The sequence below is a fragment of the Mytilus galloprovincialis genome, chromosome 7, assembly GCF_965363235.1.
Source record: "Mytilus galloprovincialis chromosome 7, xbMytGall1.hap1.1, whole genome shotgun sequence".
In the NCBI taxonomy this organism is placed as follows: domain Eukaryota; kingdom Metazoa; phylum Mollusca; class Bivalvia; order Mytilida; family Mytilidae; genus Mytilus; species Mytilus galloprovincialis.
This window is the reverse complement of record NC_134844.1, coordinates 84,577,391-84,591,733: the sequence shown is the minus strand read 5'-3', so window position 1 is coordinate 84,591,733 and position 14,343 is coordinate 84,577,391. Positions and strand designations below refer to the sequence as shown.

Here is a 14,343-nt window from a genome sequence, read left to right as displayed (position 1 = left end):
AACCGAAATCAAAGAATATCAAATTAACAGTTTTAGCACAATATTTGTCAAATTGGGGACAAATTGGCATAACAAAATGAGAAATCTTCACATCAATGAGATGTCTTTACATTTAAACTCTTTATTATCACAGAAAAACAAGAAAACACTTGAAACTTGGAAAAGTTCAATTCTTTTTAAAACTGGTTTGACAAGTTTGCTTGAGTCTAAAAATAGACACCATGGCACTATTATTAGAAAGGAGGTTCTGTTTATAAGCAAAAGGTAATACACACTGTCACTGACACTGTCAGTCTTTCTTCAGTCTAAATGTTTGATTTTATTTATTTGCTTGTACAACAATACACAAATGTTATATATATTTTATACATTTTAATACTATTAAAACATGCTAAAACAGAAAACACAATGTTAACAGGTTCTGTTACAAAAGACTATTATTGCAGTCAAAGCAAACAAAAACCTAACTAAATGTACATGATGTATAAGTCCTCTAGCATAAAACTTTGAAAATCTTTGAAGGTTCATATAACATGTATAATTAACATTCAACTTTTTTTTCTTGGATTTTATTTTTTTACTGTTGATCAATACGTCTTTTCTCAAATCATGTCTTTCACTAGTTCAAATAATTAAGACGTCGTGCAAGGCTATTTTGATTTTTTTCTAGGACACCTTCTTAGCAAGACGTCATAATTACATGAATATGCCAGGCCATGGACTATAGTCTTAAATACATTGTAACATCATTAAAAACAGTGATTTATTTTCCCCACAATTCACACGATATTTGACACATTTTTTCCCATTTGCCTAGGGCCCAGGCCACATTTGAAAAAAAGTAAGAAAATCACTGCCTGAAAGTCTTATACATATATCATGTATATAAAAAATATATTAAAATTGAGAAAGGAAATGGGGAATGTGTCAAAGCGACAACAACCCGACCATAGAGCAGACAATAGCCGAAGGCCACCAATGGGTCTTCAATGTAGCGAGAATTCCCCGCACCTGTAGGTATCCTTCAGCTGGCCCCTAAAAATATGTATACTAGTATACAGTGATAATGGATGTCATACTAAACTCTGAATTATTATACATGTATTATAGGACTACAAGGTGTATGCATGTCATTTGTATTATTATATTAAGGATGAAAGACATTATCATCCTTAACAATTTTTCCAGTCAAAACAGTAAATTTGGACAATAAACATGATAAACAATGATAAAGCTTACAATAAGAAAGGCTTACAGACATGATAGAGGGGGGATAGAACCTTTATCGGGACTCCGGGATCGGGTGTTTTTAAGCTCGGGATTTCGGGATTGACCCTTTGGGATCCGGGAATCGTTTTTTTCGGATTTCGGGACATCGGGATTTACTTTATTTAAATTCGGGACCTCGGGAATTCGTTTTTTTAAGTCCGGGATTTCGGGATCAGGACCCCTCCTATCCCCCCTCATGAAAGAAGCAAAACAAATTAAAAAATGACAGCAGTTCTGGTTCATTTGCATGTTTCAGAGTTAAGTGTGGCTTCCATTTTGCTGAACTAGTATTATATTATTAAGTATGTATTGTGCAGAATATTCTTGATGGCCTTATGCTTGCTGTTTTCTGCTCTTTGGTTAGGTTAAAGTTTCTTTGACTCATAATTTTTTCCTTTCTCTATTGTTTGTATATGTTGTAGAAGTTGGGAGACAATAAAACTGTTCTCATATATGTTTATATTTCACTATAATTAAAATTGAGTTGGAAATGGTTAATGTGTCAAAGACACAACAACCCGATTAAAGAGCTTAAAACGTCACAAGCCAACCAATGGGTCTTCAACACGGTGAGAAAATCCTGCACCCAGAGGGGGGTTTAAGCTGCCAACTAAACAGAAATGTGTACTCGTTTGGAACAGTTCCACAAATATGGATGTCACACTGAATATAACTAAACAGCTAAACAAAATAAAGCAATCATCATACCAGGACCCTTTACAAAGACAGCATATTTATAATACTGCCAATTGTGCGTAAGTAATTAATCCACATTACTTTTACTCAGGGTTTTGATTGTCGTTTATAAAGCATTGGTCAAAGGTTGAGTGGAGTTTGAGAATCCACGACAAGCCTCAGGATGAATGGTATTAAATGTATGAAGACAACCTTTGCAATATGCAATATACTATTCTTTGTAAGTATTTGTTAATGAATCATTGATAGGAAATCAATTTGAATTGAACACATTAAAAAGGAGATCAGAAAATAGCATTTTTTTCTCAAAACAAGGAAATAGTTATATGTACGGTAACAATAACAGCAAAAAATCATTTCTACGTGTAAAAACATGACTTACATACATCAAGCTAAATAAAAGAACTAGTTAAAACTTAAGTGTAAGAGTGAGCTAATTAACTTTGAAAAAACATAAGATCAAATCTGATATTTCACAAAAGTAGGGTAATTGTTCTTTGCATTATTAACTATATTGTGATCAAAGGGTAAATTATACACACAAAAAAGTATTCTTATAACAAAAAATGTCTTTTAGAATTTTTAGAATGAAAATAATAAATACAAGTAAAAGCTTAAAAAATAGACCGGCTTAAAAAAAGGTTCATCATGTTCATAGATTGTAAAAAAGAAATGCACTGATATGTGTGAGTGTGAAAGGTAAAGTTGTTATATTTTTTAATCGATTTTAAATGTCATGAATGTTGAAATAATATATTCTTGTATATTTTTGTTCATGTTTAATTCTGATTAAAAAAAATTATTTTATATTCAAATTAATGCAATTGTTATTTAATATTTCACTTAGATCTATCTTATATTTGCAGATAATGGGCATAGCTGCAATGTGTATTGGGATATATTTGAAAGTGTCAAGATCAGATTTCGTTGAGATCCTCCAGAGTAAAGAATTTGAGACATCCTCTGCATTGTTGATATCTGCTGGTATCATTGTAATAGTTGTGGCCCTTGTCGGTTTTATAGGAGCATGGATGAATAACCAGTGCATGCTGGGACTGGTATGTTGAATAATTCACTCTTTCTAAAACTTTTGAAACGAGATGTGAAAGGGGAAAGATACTAATAAAGAACATTCAAACTCAAAAGTCAAAAATAAACTGACAACTCATAGCAAAAAAAAAAAAAACACAAAAAAACAATATACATAAAACAACAGAGAAAACTAAAGACTGTTCCGAGCAACACAAACCCTAATGTGCGATCTCAGGCACTTTCAAACTTTACACTCTTAACCACTGGTGGACCAGACAAACTGGCTTAAAAATAGTTACAATTTGGCCTTTATTAAAGAAATTAAAAAAATCATATTTAAGGAAATAAATTGAACTTTGGATATATATATATATGTATCTGTATCCTGAAATTACCTAAATTTTTGACAACATAAGCTTGGTTTATACATTTTTAGCTCACCTGGCCCGAAGGGCCAAGTGAGCTTTTCCCATCACTTTGCGTCCGGCGTCCATCGTCGTCGTCGTCAGTCGTCTGTCGTCCGTCGTCGTCCGTCGTCGTTAACTTTTACAAAAATCTTCTCCTCTGAAACTGCTGAGCCAAATTAAACCAAACTTGGCCACAATCATCATTGGGGTATCTAGTTTAAAAAATGTGTGGCGTGACCCCGCCAACCAACCAAGATGGCCGCCATGGCTAAAAATAGAACATAGGGGTAAAATGCAGTTTTTGGCTTATAACTCAAAAACCAAAGCATTTAGAGCAAATCTGACAGGGGTTAAATTGTTTATCAGGTTAAGATCTATCTGCCCTGAAATTTTCAGATGAATCGGACATTCCGTTGTTGGATTACTGCCCCTGAAATGGTAATTTTAAGGAAATTTTGCTGTTTATGGTTATTATCTTGAATATTATTATAGATAGAGATAAACTGTAAACAGCAATAATGTTCAGCAAAGTAAGATCTACAAATAAGTCAACAAGACCAAAATGGTCAGATGACCACTTTAGGAGTTATTGCCCTTTATAGTCAATTTTTAACCATTTTTCGTAAATCTTAGTAATCTTTTAGAAAAATCTTCTCCTCTGAAACTACTGGGCCAAATTTAACCAAACTTCGCCATAATCATCATTGGGGTATTTAGTTAAAAAAATGTGTCCGGTAAATCGGCAAACAAACCAAGATGGCCGCCATGGCTAAAAATAAAACATGGGGGTAAAATGCAGTTTTTGGCTTATAACTCAAAAACCAAAGCATTAAGAGCAAATCTGACAGGAAGTAAAATTGTTGATCAGGTCACGATCTATCTGCCCTGGAATTTTCAGATGAATCGGATAATCGGTTGTTAGGTTGCTGCCCCTGAATTGGTAATTTTGAGGAAATTTTGCCGTTTTTAGCTCACCTGGCCCGAAGGGCCAAGTGAGCTTTTCTCATCACTTGGCGTCCGGCGTCCGTCGTCCGGCGTCCGGCGTCGTCGTCGTCCGTCGTTAACTTTTACAAAAATCTTCTCCTCTGAAACTACTGGGCTAATTTCAACCAAACTTGGTTACAATCATCATTGGGGTATCTAGTTTAAAAATTGTGTTCGGTGACCCCGCCAACCAACCAAGATGGCCGCCATGGCTAAAAATAGAACATGGGGGTAAAATGCAGTTTTTGGCTTATAACTCAAAAACCAAAGCATTTAGAGCAAATCTGACAGGAGTAAAATTGTTTATCAGGTCAAGATCTAACTGCCCTAAAATTTTCAGATGAATCGGACAACCCGTTGTTAGGTTGCTGCCCCTGAATTGGCAATTTTAAGAAAATTTTTGCTGTTTTTGGTTATTATCTAGAATATTATTATAGATAGAGATAAACTGTAAATAGAAAAAATGTTAAACAAAGTAAGATTTACAAATAAGTCAGCAGGTCCAAAATGGTCAGTTGACCCCTTTAGGAGTTACTGCCCTTTAAAGTCAATTTTTAACCATTTTTCGTAAATCTTAGTTATCTTTTACAAAAATCTTCTCCTCTGAAACTACTGGGCCAAATTTAACCAAATATGGCCAAAATCATAATTAGGGTATCTAGTTTAAAAATTGTGTCCGGTGACCCACACAACCAACCAAGATGGCCACCATGGCTAAAAATAGAACATAGGGGTAAAATGCAGTTTTTGGCTTATAACTCAAAAACTAAAGCAATTAAAGCAAATCTGACAAGGATAAAAGTTGTTTATTAGGTCAAGATCTAACTGTCCTGAAATTTTCAGATGAATCGGACAACCCTTTGTTAGGTTGCTGCCCCTGAATTGGTCATTTTAAGGAAATTTTTGCTATTTTTGGTTATTTTCTTGAATATTATTATAGATAGAGATAAACTGTAAATAAAAAAAATGTTTAGCAAAGTAAGATTTACAAATAAGTCAACAGGTCCAAAATGGTCAGTTGACCCCTTTAGGAGTTATTGTCCTTTATAGTCAATTTTTAACCATTTTTTTCGTAAACCTTAGTTATATTTTACAAAAATCTTCTCCTCTGAAACTACTGGGCCAAATAAAAGCAAACTTGGCCACAATCATCATTGGGGTATCTAGTTTAAAAATTGTGTCCAGTGACCCAGCCAACCAACCAAGATGGCCGCCATGGCTAAAAATAGAACATAGGGGTAAAATGCAGTTTTGGGCTTATAACTTAAAAACCAAAGCATTTAGAGCAAATCTGACAGTGGAAGAAATTGTTTATCAAGTCCAGATCTATCTGCTCTAAAATTTTCAGATGAATTGGACAACTGGTTGTTAGGTTGCTGCCCCTGAATTGGTAATTTTAAGGAAATTTTGCTGTTTTTTGTTATTATCTTGAATACTATTATAGATAGAGATAATCTGTAAACAGCAATAATGTTCAGAAAAGTAAGATTTACAAATAAGTCAACGTGACTGAAATGGTCAATTGACCCCCTAAGGAGTTATTGTCCTTTATAGTCAATTTTTTTAAATTTTCATAAAATTTGTAAATTTTTACTAACATTTTCCACTGAAACTACTTGGCCAAGTTCATTATAGAGAAAGATAATTGTAAGCAGCAAGAATGTTCAGTAAAGTAAGATGTACAAACACTTCACCATCACCAAAACACAATTTTTCATGAATCTATCTGCGTCCTTTGTTTAATATTCACATATACCAAGGTGAGCGACACAGGCTCTTTAGAGCCTCTAGTTTTGTTATTATCTTGAATATTATTATAGATAGAGATAAACTGTAAACAGCAATAATGTACAGCAAAGTAAGAACTAAAAATAAGTCACTATGACCAAAATAGTCAATTGACCCCCTAAGGAGTTATTGCCCTTCATAGTCAATTTTTAACAATTTTCTTAGAATTTGAAGATTTTCAATAACATTTTCCACAGAAGGTACTGTTATAGATAGAGATAATTGTAAGCAGCAAGAATGTTTAGTAAAGTAAGATCTACAAACACATCACCATCACCAAAACACAATTTTGTCATGAATCCATCTGTGTCCATTGTTTAATATTCACATAGACCAAGGTGAGCGACACAGGCTCTTTAGAGCCTCTAGTTTGTTCTAGATGATCTTACCTGAAACCATATTATATGATCTCAAAACTATCATGGACTTGGTCCTGGTTTTGCTAGTTTATTCGATGTCATTTTACACAACCAAAACAGTCATATGAATGGTGTATATGAATACAAGAAAAAACTATGAAACAACAAAACTATGTATACTACAAAAAAAAAAATAAAAAGACATTTATGTATACATGGTATATGGCATGTCAGATCAAATCTTCATAAATTTTGCTTCATATTATTTTTTACTGTCAATCTACTTGTTAGTTATTTTTGTGTAATGTTTTTTTAAATTTTAATGAATTTATATCACATTTCATATTTAAATACATTAATCAAATTATCCGTATGGAAATTAAATAAAATAAAGTAAAAAAGTCACTCAGATAAACACAAAAATGTTACAAAAAATTGCATGGCCTATGGGAGATAACTGTTACAAGAAATTTCAAATTTGTGGAAAATTGGAATGATAAAATAAACTGAATATAAAACTAAAAGTTTAAACTGATACTAATGTTGTGAGTACATGTATTAAATTATTTGCAGATTTTAACTTTGTTTATTTTCTCCTTTCAGTATTTTATTTTCGTAATTGTTATTTTTGCCATGGAATTAGCCGCAGGAATAATAGCTTTCATATACAGAAAAGATGTAAGTTTGGAATAGCTAATCAGGTTCAGTATATCTTTCTAATACATAGCAAGTTTTATTCATGTCTTATTTATAACATATTATTATCCAGAATAAATTTGAAATATTTCCTGCTTGAAGTTAAGCAGAAACCTATTAGTCTGTCTGTAATACATGTTATACTGAGTATTGTTTTAAAGAAGTCTGAAAATAACACAATTTGTGTAGTATATCATTGAGCTAATAATCGGTAAAGTGACCTATAGCTGTAAATTTCTGTGTCATTTGGTGTCTTGTGGAGAGTTGTTTCATTGGCAATCATACCACATATTCTTTCTTTACATAAACTAGAGAATCTGATAGATTGATAAATTTACAACCAATTGTTAACCTGATATGCCCCACCTACAATAGTAGAGGGGGCATTTTGTTTTCTGGTCTGTGCGTCCGTTTGTCTGTTTGTTCGTCCGTTCGTTCATCCTTTCGTTCGACCTCAGGTTAAAGTTTTTGGTCAAGGTAGTTTTTGATCAAATTGAAGTCCAATCAACTTGAAACTTAGTATGCATGTTCCTTATGGTATGATCTTTCTAATTTTAATGCCAAATTAGATTTTTTACCCAATTTCACGGTCCATTCATCATGGAAAATGCTAGTGCGAGTGGGGCATCCATGTACTATGGACCTGAATCATTTTTAAAGGATGTATTGATTATTGAAAGTGAGTAGTAGTATATGTAGTTATGCAACAAAATAGATATTTAGTCACTTTGCATCAACCAACAATATCTTTTACACTTAGTTTCTAAAGTAATAAATTTAATTTTGTGAAAAGCTTTATACTGTAAAGGTGAAATTTAACCACTGACATTTTTTTAGCATTTGTCAAATCAATTATTAATTTCATTATTTGAAGTAAAATAAAGTAAACATATTTTGTAGATTGAAATAGTTATTAGGAGAGAGTTATTAGAAGGTGTCAAGAAAGACGAAACTAGAAGTGCATGGGATAAATTACAGGAAAAGGTAATGTATGGTATTGTCAGGCAACACATGACAGCAATTACATTTAAGTGCCTAAATATAACCAGTTATTTAGGTAAACGGGATAAATTTATTTCCTTGTCTGCAAATTCATCTTTTAAACAGTATTTTCATCATTTAGGGAGGTTTTTGGACAAAGGCACACATCTAGAGATCTTGATATGGATAAGTTTTTCTCCTTATGTAGACCCAACACACGTCTGGCATATTAAATTATAATCCTGGTACGTTTGATAACTATTGGTAATTGAAAGTTTTAAAATTGTGCAACAATTGTTTTTGGTTCAGTCAAGGCTTCCAAAACGGTCATATATTCCGGACAATTGTATAATGTCCGGTAAAAGTCCAGCTGAGAAAAGCATGAAACGGTCTTTTACTTTTTAGATATCAAGGCTTTTTCGGTCATTTTTACCAAGGATTTGTATACTATACAAATCCTTGTTTTTACTTAATTCACGATCTTTTTGACCCAATATTTTGCCTTCAACAGCCACACATTTCCGGTCATAAAAGTGACATGATGATTAATTACTATCAAAACAACCCCTACTTCAATATTTTCTAATTTTAATCAAGGCTAATTAGTTGTTGGACAGCTGAAATCGGTGAACCCTGAAATCTACCTGTTCGGGTGACAAGTAAACTATTTTCAGTACCGGACATCGTATAAATAAATTGATTGGTCTATTAAGAATCATTTTTATCATTTCAGCGGTTTGTATCTAATTGATTTAGTCTAAAAGATTAAAATTATAAGAAATACATTTATAAACATGATTTAATGAAAAATTTAAAGAGGTTTTAAATGAAAAATCGTCAGAACTACGTAGTATGAACTAGAACACATGTGCGTATGTGCACAGGTGGGAAGTTTAATTATGCATCCTACATTTCTTCAAAAATGCTAAAATTATCATTGAAACCTGTATCTAAAGTTCATTTGAAGTATTTTGTTCAAGAAATAACGTGGAAAGAGCTTCTTCACTCAGTCATGCTTTGAAAACGTACACGGATTTTACTTATCCGTATATGGTCCATGTGTTACCATTGTCATGTCAACATCCGGTTTAAAAACGAAAATAAAGTTTTTGACAACATCATTTTGCACAAATAAAGAGTCTAAGGCAGATATGAGCACGCTGATGTGCACACTTTGAATGATGCACTGTCAATTTAACAGTTTACATCAGAACATCAAATTTATATCAAAGTAAAGTTTAATAACGTTTATTTTAATCTAATGTCAATCATTGGGATGACCATCTGATTACTATAATTTATTTAAATTGCCCTTTGTGACTTAGTCTTAGGGATTAAAATCGGGATCAGATATAAAATGTCCGGCTGGCTCAAATATTTTTTGGAAGCCCTGGGTTCAGTACACATTTCAAGTACTCTTTGGATTATAAATGAACACGAGCCCCTGAGGTTTTTTTTTGCACATTTTGATGCAATCTTTTGTTATCTGTCTTACTGAAGTACTTACCAGTATTAGACTTAACCTTACTATCTATATATATTTGAAGTACTTATGTTGTGGAGTAAACAATTACACTGACTGGTATGGAGTATATGACATCCATAATTACAACACTTTACCGGACTCGTGTTGTGGTTACACAGGATGTGGACAGTCTGGTGGTGTGGTGGCATATCGTATTGTGAGTACTTCTGTTATTCTTCACCTTATTTATTATCATTGGCGGGATAACAATTTCCTCAATTTCATGGGTAAAGATAACCCATGAATAAAGACAAATTACAAATTTTCTATAGGTTTGAATGAAGATTTTTGGCAAACCTTAGAATCAAATGTCCAGGATTTGGGAGGGAATTCTTTTTTTCCTCAATCAATAAAAAATTGAGAACAATGACTATATAAATATATCTACAGTTATATATGTTTCAAAAAGCTAAAATGTAGGAAGATTCATACAAATTGAAGAAAGTTATTCAATAAACCTGATTAGCCACTGGAGGTTTAGCAACCAACAAACTAATCAATCATCTTAAATTGAACAACTCAGGACACCATGCATTATTTTAGTAGACCCTAATTTACAACATGGCCGCCATGGTCTGCTAACCTGTACCACCTCAAATGTATCCTATTTTTTTTTTATAGATACTGAAAATTTAGAAGCCTAAATTTTACTGAAAAATATATCAGGTTGAAGAGAGCCAATAGAAACTGGGACATTTTTAGAAATTTGTCCTCTCTGTGGCAAATCCTACAATAGAAATATGGGAGTGACAATCTTATTCACCTGATCCATATTTTATTTTTAATGATTTATTTTTCAGAGTTGTTATGAAGATGCCAAAGAATGGATTATAGACAATTTCTACCTGATTGGAGCTGCAGGAGTAGCTATAGGTGTACTTCAGGTAAGGAGCATATTAAATGAAATAATATTGTGTTTGTTGATAAAGAATTTTCAAATATTACTTTCCTATTTTATTAAGGAAAATCCAATGAAGTAAAGATTTGATACAATCCTTATTATAAAAAAAATTGTCTTTTGTCTATTTGACTACTAATTATAGCCTTTGCTAAATCATTTTGAATTTTTTTATAAATATTGATACATTAATGAATTAGGAGACATTAATGAATTAGGAGAGATTGAAGACCTTGATCTCTTCTTTTCAATAAATGTCTCCTGTTGCCTTGTTCAACCTTATACTTTATTACAAGTCTTTTCCTGTAAATGGAACCAATATAAAAAAGAAGATGTGGTGTAATTGCCAATGAGACAACTCTTCACAAGAAAGCAAAAAACCCTAACTGTAAAAATATAAGGGCATACACTACAGAAATTAGACACATTCTTCTGCATCCACAGAGCAAGAATGATAAATCCTGCAGTAAATATAAAAAAAAAGATGTGGTGGGATTGCCATTGATACCACATCTACTTAATGATTTCATAAAAGGCTTTTTTCCACTTTATAAGTTAGTGAATACAGGACAATGATGTAAGACAAAGATATGAATATGAAACCGTTTTTGAAAACATTGTTTTCTTTTTCTTAGTTATAACAGGTAGTTAAATTCATTTAATTGAATCCCTTTATGTGATTGCTGTTTATTTAATGAAATCTAAATTGTGAAATGATCTCCCTTGTTTTATGGAAAAGTTTTTTATTTTTATTTGTTATCATTGATAATTGTCACCTAACGTATGTTTTGTTTTATTTTAAACATCTTTTTGAAGTGATTGCTGATAATTGCATTGTCTACCATAATATACAATTAATTTTATGTGCTTTTATCAATCAAATGTTGTTTTATTCTTTATTTCAGTTATTACTTGTAATTGTCTCCCTTGCCCTTATTTGTTTTATACGAAAGGAAAAGAGTTACAAGGATTACAGAAGACGTTCTGCTGGAAACTTTGGTAGTGGAATTCAAAAGTTATGAGATTGGAACTGTGCATCCATACTTTTGAACAATATATTACAGTGTGGACTTTAAATTGTAATTTTATGTGTAACTATAAAACTTAGAAATGAGTTAATTATCATTCAGAAAGTTATGTGATATTTATATCATTGCAGAAGGATGACTACCTATACAAATGTAAACTTAGAAATTTTTGTGTACATTTATTAAATACTGGTAGATCCTTCAAAAATGGACCAACATGTTTTATTACCAGTATTGGATTGGATTTCATACAATTGTTAAAATCAGAAATTAAAGTTTTTTAGGTAACAAATAAATCATGTAGCATTTTCTGTATAATAAAAACTTTTTTTTCTGAATTATTGGTAATTCAAACCTATTTATAGCCGAGCTTTCTATTGTATTTGAAAATTTTCAAGATCTTGCTATAACAAATATGATATGAATTCTTTTTTGTTGAATTTATTCATGACAAATTTTCTAAAAAGTCTCACTTTCTTTTTAGCCCTATTTACCAAAGAAGCAATAAAACGGATGTTAAGGAGGAAAATTGTTTTAGATATATTGTACGGTAATTTGCATGGTGGATTTTGTCTTAGTGACATATTATGCCACATCTCTATTTTTTAAGATTGGAAAGAATATGGTTAAGAACTTTTTAGTTTGAATGAAAAATTGCCACTCTTGCCATCAATTCAGGTTCAGATTTTCAAAAACTGCTCATTAATAAACTATATTGTGCTGAGAAATATATCACTGCTCTATTCAATTGATTTGAGTTTTTGTAGCAATTTAAAAAAATCATTTCATGCCTTTAACAAGCAAGTTTAGAACCTGACGTTTTCAAGACTTGTGGAGAATACTTGACAATGCATAGACCGGTTATATTTCAATTTTATCTCATCTGCTATTAATCAAATTTTGTGAGACACTTAAAATTCAACACCTACTGCAAAAGGTCTGGTATTGATCAATGTTAAAAGTGTGTTTATTCTTTATGTGAAAATTGTGATATTTATATATTTTTGTATTATATTTTTCCCAAGTATCACATTAAATTGTACATGTATTTTGATTTTATATAAAAATAAAACTATATATAAAAATTATACAAACTTGATATTTAAAAAGTAAAAAAAGATTAAAAAAATATGATTTTGTATTGGTTTTTTTTTATTGTTATGCCCCTTTACAAATGGAAATATTGCCAAATTAGCAGTTTCCATTCTCTTACTTCAGTTTTTCTCAACCAAATGTTAAATCTTATACACATTACTTATTACCATAAAACACAGATCAAATTAAATTTTGGTAGCTTCACTTTTAACTGTTCTTGAGTTATGTCCCTTTTTTTGTATTATATGCAAACAGGGGCATTATCTGTGTCCCTTGGACTCATTCCTTATTTTTTCAAGGGATAGAATGTGCCATCCCTTTTATTCTCTTCAATGAATTTATATGAGCTACTGCAGTACTGGTTATTTAACTCCATAATTGTAAAAGAAAAGATATGTTGTATTAATCTTTGAGATAGTCTCTACATTGTCAAAATTTACAGCATAAACTGCTGAACCATGTTTCATAAATAAGGCCCTCGGTGTTCTCGTTTGAATTATTTTACATTGTCATTTTTGGGCCTTTTATGGCCGACTATGCAGTATGGGTTTTGCTTATTTTTGAAGTCTGTACAGTGATCTATAGTTGTTCATTTCTGTGTCATTTTGTCTCTTCTGGGGAGTTTTCTCATTGGCAGTCATACAATGTCTTCTTTTTTATATTCAAAGTTACATCAAGACTTTCGATATTTCAACTATTCCACACTTCATTTCCAGTCAAATTTCCATATATTTAAATGTTCAGTATAGACCATAATTACCATTTGTTTAAGAAATAATCTAACCAACCCAACCATTAGAGTGTCTGATCCATTTCTGTATCTCTTTTTGCAGAGATAAAAGTTTTGATGTCTTATGTTTAAACCTTTATAATTGTGATTTTGACAGAGTCAAATACACACAGTCTATATAAATATGTGAACTGCAACTTCTTGAAAGGGACTGATGGGAATATGGATGAAATAATTGCCATCAAATAGATGTGAAGAAAACAACAACTATAGTCATGGATCAAATTGAATGTGGCATTTGTGGCTTAAAATACATTACCACCTTTACTTTTGGTTGGTTAGTTGGTGTTCCACGTCTTTTTCAGCACTATTATACTAATTTATGGCAACCATTTTTATTAGCGGCATTAACCACCTATACCTTCAGTAGGAAAACTGATGATCCTTGTCAATTTAAGATGGGAGTTGAGCCCTCCTGCCATGTGTTGGATTCCCACTTGCAACTGTTGACAGGCTAGTTATACAGTAGTTCGACTTATTAGACTACTGACAAAAAAGCCCTCCTTACTTTTGAGATGTAATTTTATACTCTATTAATATGATCTCATTGGCACTTATACCACATCTTCTTATATTGAACAAAGATTCAAATAAAGGTAAAAGTAGTATACCAGTTCAATAGTCATAAATCAATTTAACTGAAACAAATATCGGGCCACAAACCAAAACTGAGGAAAACAACAGAATAACAGAAACAATGAACTGCTTCGAAAACTTACGCCAATAAACATAGAAATGGACTAATGGATATCAGCTGCCATATTCCTAACTTGATACAGGACATTTTAAGAAAAA

At 31.8% G+C, this 14,343-nt stretch overlaps 1 protein-coding gene across 1 annotated transcript; it reads left to right on the top strand.

The window, feature by feature from the left end:
• The first annotated feature begins 76 nt into the window (after window positions 1–76).
• On the top strand, window positions 77–12,802 carry LOC143083876 (tetraspanin-9-like). Its single transcript, XM_076260251.1, has 8 exons — window positions 77–264; window positions 2,057–2,185; window positions 2,832–3,023; window positions 7,139–7,213; window positions 8,132–8,215; window positions 9,760–9,894; window positions 10,538–10,621; window positions 11,541–12,802. The coding sequence occupies exons 2-8, from the start codon at window positions 2,129–2,131 to the stop codon at window positions 11,655–11,657; spliced, it is 744 nt and encodes a 247-aa protein (XP_076116366.1). The 5' UTR covers window positions 77–264; window positions 2,057–2,128; the 3' UTR covers window positions 11,658–12,802.
• The last annotated feature ends 1,541 nt before the right edge of the window (window positions 12,803–14,343 follow it).